Raw genomic sequence first — 15,560 nt, 5'->3', positions numbered from 1 at the left:
ATTCTATCCATTATTTTAACCTATTAGGCATACTAATAGTTTCTTGCTTACTTCATGGATAAATTGGGGATACAACTGAAGCAATAGCAAGCAAGAAGCAAGCATATGCTTGGATATCAAAGAGATTATACAAAGGTATTACTTTGGGTACTACCCTTTTTTTATTCCTCACTTAAAAGATCCATCCTGATTTTTTGTTTAGTTATTGCTCATATTTTAACATATTTATTGCTTCAGTTCTTTAAAATTTTGACAAACAAAAATAATTTTTCCAAATAAACATGGTAAAATATATATATTTTTTGTTCCACATGTCTAGGTTTGCAGCATTTCCATTGGAATCAATTTCTCCTGAGTATTAGTTCATTATTTGCTTAAGTTAAAGAATCTTTTCCAGATATTCAGATATTTTTTAAACAACTTCTAAGTTACTTCGGAAAAAAATGCACATTATTGCCTCATTTCATGGTAGAATCTAGGGTTTCCATCAAATTCATTGAAAAATAGTACAATAATTTTATTGTTTTTCAGGCCATGTTTCTGTTTTGGCATGATGATTTTTCTTAATATGAAAAGATGGATTTATCTGTTCTTGCAAAATCAGCCCAAAATGTACAGCTTATTGCCTATTGAAATAAACAAATAAAAATATTATGGCCAAAATAAATAATGTAAGAATTCTTTAAAACAAAGGAAAGTGTATTACACAGTTAGTTACTCATTGTTAAAGGAGCAGAAATACTGTTATATGCATGACCAATTTTAAAGTAACTTATGTTATCCCATGTAAATTAATTGACACTACTCTTTGAATTTAATGATAATATAAAGTACCCTAGCTACCACAGAAAGTGAAAACATTTAATATATTTTCCAGCAGTTCAGTCAATTTGGAATGCTAAAAAATTTCCAAGCTATCTCGAGAGTTTACAAATACCACTGTGAGGACATGCAGCATGATACTATAATGAAGAATCATTGGTTCAATTCAATAATTAGGCCACAATAGTCCTTCTCATGAGAGGCAGAAGTTGAGAAGGTATATGTATTATGTCTACCCTATTCCCAATTAATATAATGCACATGAAATACATTATTTGGAAATTCAGTGCTTCAATTTCCTCTAATGAGGTAGTATTTTGTTTCCTTCACATCCCCTTCAACCACTAATAGTATAGCTCTAAAAAAACTGTGTACTCACCCTAGGAATTTAGCTGCCACTGGTCCTAGCTCCAGAATCCTGCTGGCCAGAGCCTCACCCTCCATCAAGGGTGGTGGATGAGCAAGTTTGTCCTTCTTGAGATAACGGCAGGTGATTCTCATCGGCATTGCAGCCTTGCGAGGAGGCACAATGACACGAACTCCTGAATGCCTGCAGCCACGCATAGCACCTCCCCTTGCATCCACCATGAAGCTCACCAAGAAACTGAGGCATAAATATTTACTCAGTCAGTGAGATGGTAAAGGTAAGTCCAATGGGTGCATGAAAGAAGATGCTGATGGCTGCAGAATTGTTCATTTCTGCATCTCAGCTATGACATGCATGTGATAAATTGTTTGACAGGGGCTCAAAATGAAACATGCATCAGTGACATTCAACCAGGAATAACCTTAAGATTTTCACTTGATTCTGTCACTTGCATGCAAACATTTCCTCATAGAAGGATTATTGTGTATAATGTAAAATCTAACTGAAGGAGTACATGACTGGAGAGAAGATTTCTTTATCCTATATCTTATTGAAAGAAACAATACATGCTGTTGGCCTTGCTCATAGAAATTTGAGAATTGGGCACTAAACACTAAATAATGCAATATGCCATAAGCAGAGTTATCTAAACACCTATACAAATAATGGTGCTTTAAAGAATAGGCATCCTATTTCTAACTGTGCTGCTTGTGATAACATAGAAAAAGTCTAAATCCAGATAGGAAAGAGATATATGTATAAGGTTTCAAATAAAAATTGGCATGCAAATTGATCTTGAGGAGAGTGGAAGAATAATTTCATTAGGGTATTAGCGATATTATACATTAATCATGGAAACATCTTAATGAAAGAAAATGGTTGCAACAGTTCAAGGGGTATTCAATAGTAAAAAAGCCATTAAAAATAATTCCTAAACACATACAAACCATCTAGCACTTTTACCTATGCAAAGGAAAAGAGAGTCAGAGTAGAAAACACCAAAAAAAGAGCATACAATGCTTTACATTAAACTTACGTTTTCCACTGAAGTTTGCTGAATATTTTTCATTCCATAAAGTCACCGCAAGTAGTTAAGGAAAGGAAAAATTAAGTTAGTGGTATACATTACACATTAGAAAAATACTATAACCTTTGGAATTATAGAGACAACATCTGAGATGTGAACTAAAATAAGTATGTTTTATGAGTACCTATACATGCTAAATTAGATAAATAAATTCTGCCAGGAACAACCAGTAACAAAAACTATCACCACACCAGGAACAGGTTAATTACAATATCATTGCATACAGTACCAATGTTCATCTGAACAGAAAAAGAATAAAATTAGCAAAAAAGAAAGAAAATGCTGATGCTTCCTTAAGGCTAATCCAGGTATTCCACCTTTGCAAATATTAATAGTCATCACTCCCATTTACATACTTACTCTAATGAAGAGTGATACATAATATTAAAGTACTAAATTAATTTTATTTGTTGATAGTGACTACATAGTATTTATATGCACTTATTTTCTAATAGTGAGTTGATGTTGAACTAGGGGAATAAAACGTTTAATTTTAAAGTTTATTAATATATTTAACTCATTACAAGATATTCATATCGGTAACTATGGTGTTGCTTTTCTGCAAGATAAAGGTCCTGATGCTATTAAAATATATAACTAGTTTGTTTTATTTTAAGGGTAATTATTTCGACCCATATCTGATAAATCCTATATGGAGTGAAATCTTCCTCTATAACACAGAGGTATGATTGCACAATCTTGTGGAAGAGAGATTCTGATTAGTGAGGGAAATGAAAATGAGGGCTTTGTTGAAAATGAGAAATAAAACTAGAATGCATTCAGGAAAGAAAACCAGAAAAGGGGAGGGAGAGAATGAGCTATTTGGATGGCATGGAGTGAGATAAAAACTATGAATAACTGAAAAAAGTATTTATATTCCACGTAAGTGTGTTAAAAGTTGATCAGTAATAGGAACAAGGATAGTTACAGGGATTTTCCCAAACCTAGGTCTGCAAAGTAGAATGCAACTTGGGTAAGCTGGATCTAACATATTTGAAATTATTCAACTTGGATTTTACTAACTTGTGAACTTTTTCTAATTTTTACTTCAAAAGACAAGTAGGTAACCTATTCACATGCCCCTTTCCGTACTAATTTCCTATTGATTTTAAACAATTCTCACTTGAGGCATGCAGCTTAACAGTTTTCAGTGATAAAACATTGGAGTACTAGACATTTCTTCCATTTGCCTTTTCAAGGAAAATATTGAATTTGAAGACTTGTACCTATAGCTTTATTTCATTTTCCCCTTCAATTTAAAGGTATTAAAAACAAAAAGCATGCCGAAACAGTGATAGACACATGCTGAAGGTGCATGATACAGCTTTAAATGCATTTTCTCTAGTATTTGAGATATGATTAGCATTATGTGATACTTACATGTGCACACAAAATATAGTTTGCATAGAGTTCACAACAGAAAGAAGTATTGATCTGAAATTTCAGAGCTGTATTTGATATTTGTTGTCATTTTACGAAGTACCATCTAACATTTACTTAGGTGCAAAGATTATGAGGAAATTATTTGTGGTGCATCTTTACAGTAGACTCAATAATAAAAGGAAGAGGATTTAGATGATAAGAACCCTGCACCTACATGAACACATTGTTCCTCTGAATCTCATCACACTAGACACTAACTACATGAGTTGTGCAACTTTTACATATGGTAACCTTTTGAAAATATTTCTATGAAAATTAAGTACACATTAAATTGAGAAAGGTGGATATTAATAAGCAGGTCAAACTAGTTGCATACACCTTCAAAATAGAGTTCATAGTTAAAGACAATCCTTGCATCATAATGTGTATTTTGTAGGCAATTAAATTTTTTAGCATGCCATTATTTTTCAAGATTTGCTTTTAATGAGGTAATACACTCCTCCATGTGTGTTATAGAGAAAAAAAAGAGTAGCTCAACTGGCAAAAATTAGAGTTAATGAATTGATGCAAAAAGCTGCCAGTTATCTCTAAGCCATTGAAGATATTTTCAAAGGCAGAAAAACTGGTTGGCAGTGTAGTATTAATGAAAGGCTTATTTCAAATTACTTAAGGAGCCAAAAAATAGTAAAATTAACCTTAAATTTGAATGCATTAGTAGTGGTTTGAAGGACTCAGATACATTCACCAAAAAATTTTATGGGCAGAAATTGCTGGATTCAGCAATTTTTATCATATTTTCCTCTTCGGCCAGCATGAAAATAAATAATTTTCACTGACTTTTCTATTTTTGCTGTTTTTTTTTCAATTTTTTGTGATGCAAATGATGTTTCTTTCTGTGAATCATTTTTATGTCAATCATGTCACAATGATTTTAGAATTAAAAGTGTTTACTAAGAGTCCAAATGATGTGCTAGATGCATGTGAAGAATGGTTAGCTATTCTGGGGAATTTAGATTTAGGAAGTACATTAGTGTACTTTGATTTCAATTTTTTGAACAGAATTACAAATTTTTGGACCATCAGGCATTCATTGCAAAAGGGAAAAGTTACAAATTTATAGAATGATCATCAAAGGTGAATTTATAGAGTGATCATCAATTTCTGTTCATAAAAAATCTGCTATAAGGGACCAGGACATATAGGTACCTATACCAAAAATCTATTTTAAGTATGAGAATTCAATGCTATATTTTACTTTTCCTGCTTTTATCAAATGGATAACTTGCTCCACCTTTAACCATCTCTTTTTAACATATTTCTTGATGTATCTTTAATTTGAACATATTTTGAAATATTCAGTGCACATGTAAACAATATTCTCATGGAAAATCACAAAATAAATCCCTGGTTAATCTGCATCTTTCTTCTTTGATCCAAAGAAGATGTTTGAAAGGATAAATCTCATGAAAAGATATATGCCAATAAAGCATGACATTATAAACACATTTGCAATCCAGATGATCTGATTCACAGTCTTTTTGTTGGATAATGCATTTCATTTTTGAAGTAAAATGAAAAATCTAAGGCTTAATTTTTTTTTACTAATTTTTGCACTCCTTTAAGAAAAGTTTTTTATTTAAGTGTAGTCGCAAAACAGTGCAGTGGATAAAGTTAAGAATAGCTAAGTGACTTTTTTCAAACCTTTCCCTCCACATCCTTGTTGACAGAGACACAGCACCGAGAGAAGCAATTGACTGGGCTAAGCTGTTTAAGCTGGTTGGCAGAGAATGATAAATCAAATAAAAGTAAAAAAAAAGAAATACACAAATATAAATAAAAAGCTCAGAGAATAGTTCTCCATTGGTGTACTGGGAGAAATTAAAACATCCAATGCTGCTAGAAGCTCTAATAGCAGTGAGACTATGGTAAATTAAAAAGCATAATATAGGTAAACTAAATGCATATTAACTTTAGTTTTAAGCTATGCACTTCAACATTTAAAGAGGGGAATCATAACAAAACTATTTTTCCTAAATGAGTTTTGGCTTGAAATATAATTAAATCTTTTCACATGGTATTTTAGATCAATTTACAAGTTGGAGAAAGCCTACTTAGAAAGTTGAGTTATGCTAAATCATATGTACAGCTGATTTAGAAATTTATCCTTTAGATTTAAAGCAAACTTTGCTTTTGCTGATAAATCTTACCTTCAAAATGGAGGAAAAATAAAGACAAGCTTTATTTCTCACAAATGGACCAGTGAGAATGTAAATGGAACTTTGTTGTAAGTAATGGATGATGAATTAACCTTTTTGAACTTGCGAGGGGTAACTGGCTCCAGCAATGGTTGATTTTTAGAATTCATATAATGATTGGAACAATTCAAAGTCGATCTGAAACATCTGCATTCCTCCTCCCCCCCCCCCCCCAAATCAAAAATTGTCATAAAAAACTTAATAAAACTTAACTAAATGGTGAGTAGGTAAAACAAAATGATAGCACTCTCATAAATATGTACCATTCTAATGAACAATATCACGGATATCACTGAATGAAAGTGTCCATCAAAGTAAACTTATTATGGTATTCTGTGTAGATCACATGACACCCCAATAATGGAATGGAAAAAAATTGGAAATTTAATTTTTTTATCTAGCATGTGCTTAAGTTACACATGTCATAAGGCCCATTTCAAAGAATGGATTTCCTATAGCATATTCTTGCCCATTAGGCTGCTATACGAGACCATACATGTCAACTGAGTAATGATGTATATAAGTAAGATGTATTAGTTATTTAGCAGAAATACCCCCATGACCTCATTTTGAAAAAATTGAAAATTGTAACTTTATCTTGTCTATATATCTATTACTCATGTATCTATGTCAAGGATAATATGAAAAAACAAATCACCAATGCTTAAGTACATGTGCGTAATACTTGACAGAGTGTTGATGTCCATTTGTTCTGCCACTCTTCTTCTATGCATTATAAGAGTCCCTTTCATGTGGCCATCAAAATTTTCAACTTTCTGCCACCAAGTATACAATCTGCTCCTTCTAGCAGTACATTTAAGAAATATCTCAAGCATTTTCTGATAAATAAATGCTATTATAGTGTGAAAGAGTTCCTGGGGCCTTTGAAAGAGCTGATTGCTTGTTCTCTGACTTGTCCCATATTTTACTTTGCAAATTCCTGGGACCAATATTATTATATTAAGATGAAGTGCATATACATCACCAAGGGAGAGATGAATCTATTCAAGTGGCCTTGGTACTTGTTAAATTGATTAAATAGAGATGTTAACTAGGGTAAAAAATGTGATGGTTGGGTTGTGACTATGAATGCCTAAATGAGAATACTAAAATACTTCAAGAGCTCATCAGGTAGGTCCCCTATTTCACAGCATTTTTTATCATTTTCAGCCTTATCCCAAAGTTTAAGGGATAATTTGTGAACCTGAGTGAGGTATTAGTCAGCTCAGTTTTAGTGTAGCTTGGAGTGTAGTAACAAGTATCTTTTTTCTTCGATACACATGTTCTCTGGTGGTTTTCAATATGGATAGTAAAAATAAACAGCTACTTCCCATGTATGACACAAATTTCAGAAATAAATACAGCAGGAACACAGGCCACAACTTAATAAACAATCTTGCAGCCTTCCTAGTGTATCAATGTGTGGTTGTGGGGCAGCTGAACGTTGATGACCATGAGCAAACAGGGTGGTCTTCAATCTGCAGAATTGCTCAAAATATCACAAACGTTCATGAGAATCTATGTGAGATTTGACACAAGAACATTCACAACCTTATTGAAGAGGTGGGAAGGGTATCTCAAGAGGATTATGACTGAAGAACTGAATATGAAGCACAATCAAGTTTGTCCACAGGCTCCTCTTGATGGAGGACAAAATTCAGCATCACATAGAATGCATATGTACCGTGGGTCATCACTCACTAGAGATGATGATACCTACAAGGTATGAGACACCTCTGGTGATGGGAACTAGGTTTATGACTGTGACCCCCCACAAAAAGTAACAATTGTCCGCTGGAAAAAATCCAATCTCACCAAGAGCAAAAGTGTTAAACAGGAAAAGAGCAAGCCATAAGCATGGGGATGGTTGACAAGAAGGGAGTTTTACCCAAGCGATTGATCCTCAATTGCCAAATATCAAATTTTCATGTAATTTTTTGCGGCAGCTGTGTTAAGATGTGACCTCAAAAATAGATGAGAACAACTACCTGGTTCACTCTGATACACCTTCTTCTTTAATTATCCTTGAATGGCCTTACCTATATACCACAATTGATGTCATCAGGACATACACAGTTAGAACAACATAAAATCATAAAAAACACATCACAGAAATATATGCAAACAAGCATAAATAGAAAGACCTAATAACTAAAGCTAACAGATGATTTATTTTCTAAAATTTCATTCAGCTTGGACTTTAAAACTCATCTACAGAATACAGTACATGAGCTGTACACAAGTACAAAAAACATTAAAACCTAATAACACAAACTGTTCTGAAGAAAATGGAAAGTAAATGAAAAGCCTAACAGTAAGATTCAAAAGATATTTCTCCACAGAAGGACAACTATCTTATTATGATTTCTTGTTGAATAGTAATGCACCAATGACCTATTTGTATGGTTGGCTAGTTTTTCTTAAAAAGATACAAGGTTTTAAAAATAGGCACTCTATATTGTATTCAATTGTTTCAGGCTCAACTTTGTGGAAGTTTATGATCATTAAATTAATAACGCAATGTATATTTCCACTGTTCTTTATTTTTGTACTACTAGTTTCAATGAATGGACTCCATATTGTATTTATTTTTTGTTAAATGAGCAGTGGTTTACAATGTTCTCTGGGTGGAACATAGTTCAATCCTACACATAATGGCCTTTATTTTTTATTTTAAGAAGGCAGTTTAGGACCATTCCATGACCCCATAATTTCCAAATGCATGTGATTGTAAGACTGGGAAAACATAATGTACACTTTTCACAGTTCATGACAATTATTGTGCTTTAACCTTCTTGACAAGTATAATAAAATGATGATTTTTTTTAACTCACAGCTATTTCATAGCTTGCTCGGGTTAAAATTGGTTATGCACTGGAAATTACTATTTGGATATATACTAAATAATAGGGGTTTTCTGTTTCCAAATAATGGGCAGATATTTACCATTAAAATCACACTTGTACTTTACATGTATACTTTAAAACTAATGCTTTTAAATTATGAAGTAACTCTTCTTGCATAAAATGCCATAAGATAGAAGTTCCTATTATAACTAATTCCAAGGCATAGGCATCCCCTTGGACATCATGAAAACTTTAACCATTATATATTAAATAGATTTTACTTCTAAAACAAAATTTCACAATGTCAACTATGAAAAATAATCTAATATATTCCCTCGAGGTTTGATAGATCGGAGATGAGATTCTTATGACTTATAAATGGGCAGCTAAATGGATGTGCATGTGGTCTCATTTCACTAAAATAATTGAATGACTGAAATTAATTTCAGTCATTGAGACATGAGTAATCCAGAATGAAGCTCCTATTGACTGTATGAATTGACAACATATCCTTGATATATTAATTAGCAACAGATGCTACAAGTTTAACTTGTACTGGCATTAAAAAACCAATTGATTGCAAATATTTAATGGAAATTGAACAAAATAATATCTGGCAGAAATATTCAATTCACTAGACACGTATATAGGTGAATGCAAATTATGTATATTAAACAAATCCTGTTGGGTGATGAGATCATATCATGTATCCACTAGTGCCCATCAATCATATAACCAAAGTTCTAACAAAATAATTTTCTATGGATAGGAAAATATATATTATAGCATATTTACAGATGACATTTAAGGTAATTGGAAGACAAACCAATATTAACATGCAGAGCCTGTTAATGCTCCATGAACACAAACTTCAGGGATTAAAATAATAATCAAAACCCTTAATTGCTTAAGCTGAAATCCAGCACACTCAAAGATTAATCATGAAAACTGTTAATTGAAATTCCATGAGTGAATAATAACTTCTACCACACAAAAATGAACAGTTTAAAATGATACTTACCCAACATTAACTGGATGTCTTGCAATATCAACATTGTCAGGAGCGTAGCTGGTAGAGAATTGAGAATAGTGTTCCTTGGTATGTTGTGGACTAATTGAATCCTCCATAGCTGTGGGAGGAGCTGAAATGAGATTATGGTTTCTCATATTTATATATCTACTTTTAAACGAACAAAGATAATTTTAGAATCTGAGTTTTGCACACAAAAATGTAAAATGTTTTAAGCAAATGATTCTTCATCCACTTTCATTTGTTTTGAAATCATAATAAATGGAAATTAGGAGCAAAGTTTGTGCAAAAAATTTCTTGGCTAAGGAAACATTATTGTATACATATCGACTTTCACTAACGATAAAACGTTTACAATTGCTATACTTTGTTAAAACTTTGAAGTAGAAATTGGCTCATTAAAGTTAATTGAGACAGCATTCCAGTTGATCATCTTATTAATACTCAATGTTTGATAAAACTGGCTACAAGCAGTTCCAAAAGCCAAAAGCTGGAAATACAAGATAATAATTTTCTTTTTTCAAAGTTCTCTAAAGTATTTAAGCTCAAATGAAAATCAGTGATACATCTATTGAAAAGGATTAATGTGAGGGCATATAAATTTCCAGTTTACCCATGGAATCTCTGTTGGAATCACCCCTTTCATCTCTGGTTACATCAATGGGCAGAGAATCGTCTCCCAAAGATTTCATTTCATCTACTGTCAAGTATCGGTAGGGTTGATCACTAAGCATTGTGTCTTCTCCTAATTGTAAGAAAAATCAAGCATAAAGTGCAAATATAAATATAAAGTATAGTCATGGATGCTCAACACTTATACTCATAAGCCCAAATTTGAGCAGAGCATGAACCTTAGTGACTCAGTTTCGGAGCAAAATACTTATAGAATGACCATGACATAAAAATAACAGAACAAAACATTGCATTTCATGCACCAATGACAATGCCAACAAATACATCCAAAGAGTCCAAGTTATTCAATTATAACATTATGAATATTTTGGTATTTTCAAGTACTGACATTTGCTCATTCATGATTAATCGCAACACAATTTCACATAACAACATAACTAGTTCTCAATTAAAGATGAAAACACATATGCAAATCACCAAAGCTCATAGCATAAATAAATAATGTTATGGGATTCACATTATCAGGGAACACTGTAAAATTTAAATGAATTTAGAATAATTTTATTTAGATGACTAATGTTAATTTGCATTCTTTTTAGAAGAGTAATGAGAAAATGACAAGGTAGGTATTTGATTACAGAGAATATCCTGTACAGACAGTTTCATCCAAATTTCACTGTGCCTTCCACTTCCTATTCAAAATGTTAATGTTAGGGGTACATGGTGCTTCATGTGATAATATAATTTTAGTCACTATTGATAATTGAATATTAGCCCATATTAATTTTGATGTTCTTCATATAAATATGTGAAATACAGGTGTGCAAAAGTATTACCAGACCAGGACACAAAATCCCCTTGTAAGTACCATTTTAATATTAGTACCTAGCAATATTTCATCACTACACATTTTGAAATGTATGATTTTAATTTGTCCAGATAACACAAGGTAGAATCTAAAACTTTTTACATGCGTATACACAGAGTACTCCCTATTGTTATCACTGTCACAATGCTATACAGAAAATAAATCTTTGTAACTGTGGAACATTTAGTTGTTGCAAGGGAAATAATGTACAAGAAATGAAAAAAAGAGGAGTAAAAATATAAATAAAGTTCTGTAACATTATGAACATTCATCAACCATTCATCATCAAGAAAATAATTCTAACTAAAACATTCCAAGAATATCTTTGATCACAAATGTATTCCTCATTGCTTTGTGCAATTCTTTCCCTTGAGTACAAATTAAACACCCAGATATGGGCACAAAACTAACAGAACACATGCAATCTTGGAAGTTAAATATCAGAATAGTAATATAAAATTGTAACCATAATCCCAATCTTTAGGGAGCCAGATTCAATGAGATGGAACAAATTATTGCAACACCAAAAGAAAATTAGAAAAAATGGATTAGTGTTACATGTTAATTAATCTAGTATGTCAGAGTTAGTAACATAAGCATTATTGTTAGTTTGGTAGAAGGGTATTAATTTAATTACACAATTGAATTAAAAGAAGGTTAACCTGAAGACCATGATGATTGTGCTATGAAAAAGGTAAATGTGTGATAGATAAGTGTTTAAAAAATAAATAAAAACATGAAAAACTGATTAGAGATTTATTAGTCTCAATGCCTGTACCAATTTAATAATGTATTAAAACCAAATAAGGGCAAACACCCATTTTTCAGTCTTGTTCTTCATGCAAAAAATGTAAAAAAACACATGCATGGTTAGGTGAGAGCAAGATTTCTTGAAGATTACTCATTAAATAGTGCCATTGAAGCTGGGTGACAAACTTCTTAAATATATAAATATATTAACCCTTTCCATCTTTTATATAACAGTAAGCAGACACCTACACCAACTAAAACATATGTGTACACTGGGCATCTAATTTCCAGAGTGATAGGCACAAAACCATTACAAATAGACCAAATATACAGATGCAGTGAAGAAAGAAAAAAACTTTGAAAGATCTGATTTGACATCAATTCATTCATTGGTCAACTCCAGATGCTTGTGGACTGTGACATCATCATAATTATAAGCTGAAATCCATGTTTGTATAGTAATCTCACAATGGATGCATTAGTTTCCATTTTGAAATACCAAGAGAATGTTACGCAATTCTAATTACTGAATGGATAGATAAATGTAGATGAAAAAAAATGTCCCGTAGGAAGACTTGTAAGTCTAGAGTGAGTAAAATATGTATTCATTTCATCCAAACTTCAAATAAAAAGTGCGCCTTCTTTAAAAAAAGCATTGCCTAATTAATTAAAAAGCATATAACACAGAATGGTTGCTCAAAAGTTGTCTATTTTTTAATTCGATTGGGTGTAATTTACCAGATTTCACAATGATATAATTTAGAAAATCCTATAGTATAACTTCAATACATGCTTGAAATAAATATGTGAATAACATATGATTTTGAGATCGATTCCCCTCAGCGAAATCAAAGAGCAATGGCTATAAACTTGATTATTCAGGCGTTATGAGTAAGGAATAGTTTTTGAGAGAAATTAACTTTTCCCTGATTTAAGATTTGAAAAAGATCATACTTATTTCAAGAGCAATATAAATTAAAAATGACCACCATGGTACCAGTTGGTTCCAAAATAGCAGTTCGGAAAATGAATGGGCATTATGCATTGCTACAAACTGACAGCATTGAAAACAAATTTATGCACAAGAATTGATTATGACATTAATTTCCAAAGTTTTTATGATGAGTAGAATTAAATAAAGTAAGCATTCAAATAGTTATAAATATTTTTATAACAGTAGCTATAGAAAGCCTATAAAAAAACTGATGATGTTTCAGTGCAAAGCTATCTGGCTTATAATTTATGGGGAGAACATTTGTCTCAGGAATTATCAAGTTTTCTTCTTTTCATAACTTCACCATGTGGCCTTATACCAGCAAGTTACGCCTTTTTTTTTTAGAGTCATAGGATGATCAGTAGATAGAAGAAGTATGGGATGGGGTGGCAATACAGGGTTGATGGTGGCATGTCCAGAGACTTACGCGTTAGCAGCATTTGACCCTCATAATAAGGCAAGTAGACATGTTGGGCGTGCGTGGGTTTCCCATAAACAGCAGAATCCAAGAGATCGTCACCTGCACATTTAGACGAGCCCTAATAAGTGGCGTGGTAGAGCAAAGTACCCACCCACTGAATTCTCCATTTCTCATTCCTCTTTTACTCATTTCATTGAACACAAGAGTGATCACAGGGAGGAGTGAGTGGTCATTTCATAGTGGGGTTCACTTAAACTCAAATAATTTATTGTCTGAACTAAATTAGACTTCAAAAATATCATGCTTTTCCATAGATGCATGTGTGCATTTAAGAAAAATATTTCCAAGGAAGGAATTTAATTAGTAATTATTTTAACCTTAAATTTTCGAATCTGAAGACTCAATAAAATCATTTTCAAATCCTTTTATAATCCCTAATTCTTATATCTTCCATTATAAACAAATATAGTCATCAAATTTTCCATGCAATTATACATTAGCCTCTATAGTTTCTTTCCTAAATTGGTAATCCAATGGTACCTATATTTCAATACACTAGCTAGCAAAATGCCACCTGAGCTAGAAGTGGCCCAAATCCAATTAATTCAGCTACCATATATTATTGGCATTTGCTTGGAAACCATCATACATATGTGTTAATAGCCGAATCTTTCAAATCAAGAATAACTAGAAGTTTTCATTATAGGAAAATGAACTCATAAGATAGCTGATGCCTCTACTGATTAGTATTTTGTCGTTCCATGCTAACTTCTAATGTAAAGTTAGTGTCTAACTAACATAAGTAGAAGTATTTTATTGCATGCATAAATATATTAAAAACTTCAGTAATCAAAGTAGCTCTACACCATATGAAAAAATTTCATAAAATGCATAGAAATAGTTCTATATTTTCCACATTAATAGTTGAAATTAAATGAAGTAGCCATAAGAAAAGCTCAATGGAAATCAAGGAATAAAAGTATCCAAATTCCAAATAGTGATTATCAACCAAGCATTGATATTAAGCAATTAATTATTATAAATAGTGAATTCTGGATAACTACAGATAAATATTACAATAAAGATTATGAAATGAAATATTATTCCCACATCTTTTTGTATTAATTGTTTGAAATACACCAAAACTTCATCACCTGTGTGACTTTGAACTCTGAATTTTCAAAAGGCCAAGCACCCTACTCAATTAAGTGAATTAAAAGCTGCCTTATTTTGTGTTTAGGTAATAATTAACGCTAGGGGACAATCTATAAGGTAAAATCTCTTCCTAATGAACTTCTCAACTACACAGGCCTCTGATTCATGGACAAATTATGGTGTGATCCAGGCAAGTTTTTAATAAAAATGATAAATTTTGACCCCTTTCTTTTCTGCTCCCATCAACATCCTTAGAACACATTTATGTATATGGATGCATGAGTGTTAAAATTCTGAGTCATTATTAATATCAACCATAAGTGAGCTTTTCTAAATTACCCTCAAATTAATGTTTCTTAGGAATTCTGCAAACCTTAAGATGTGTTCTCCTTATGGTTTAGATTGTGTACCAATAATCAAACAATTGCTGGAATATGTAGAAGAAAAGTACAGGCTTGTACTTAAGACGCTGCAAAATAGGACTCATGTGGTGCCTTTTAATCATTATTTCTGGGTGTTTCTTTCTCTTTGGTGAAATTTCAAAGCAACATAATGCAAGAACAACTATCCGTGTCAATTAAATGCAATGTAAACAATTGAAGATAAAATCCAAAGATAATGATGAGCATGGATGTGTCTCTAATGAGAAGTTAGGTTTTGTTTTTGTGATGAGTTAGCTTCCGCATCGAATAAATTTTGCTTCCCATTTTATTTTAGGTATAATTATTTGATTAGGATCCCTGGAACAGTCATTTTATGTGGGTATGCCCTACACATGTGCACCCTCTGGAATTTTAGTGAAATTTATAAGCATGCCTAACTCATCACTTTATGTGCGAAAACTGGTTTCAGGGAATTTTCTGGAAACAAAAGCTGTGCCAGGAGTCAGGGAATAATTTAAACAAATTGACCATTGATTTATCATAACTAACCGAAGAACTGGATTCTG

At 32.1% G+C, this 15,560-nt stretch overlaps 1 protein-coding gene across 1 annotated transcript in view; it reads right to left on the bottom strand.

Annotated features, from left to right (window-relative positions):
- LOC139686746 (ankyrin-3-like) overlaps nucleotides 1-15,560 on the bottom strand; it is a 445,728-nt gene that overhangs the window by 5,145 nt on the left and 425,023 nt on the right. The window contains 4 exon segments of the mRNA XM_071583777.1: nucleotides 1,202-1,426; nucleotides 2,226-2,243; nucleotides 9,782-9,902; nucleotides 10,404-10,535. Of these exon segments, the coding sequence (XP_071439878.1) occupies nucleotides 1,202-1,426; nucleotides 2,226-2,243; nucleotides 9,782-9,902; nucleotides 10,404-10,535 (496 nt within the window).

The sequence above is a fragment of the Hetaerina americana genome, unplaced genomic scaffold (genome assembly GCF_022747635.1).
Source record: "Hetaerina americana unplaced genomic scaffold, ioHetAmer1.1.p SCAF_15, whole genome shotgun sequence".
Lineage (NCBI taxonomy): Eukaryota > Metazoa > Arthropoda > Insecta > Odonata > Calopterygidae > Hetaerina > Hetaerina americana.
This window is presented reverse-complemented; position numbering and strand designations above follow the sequence as displayed.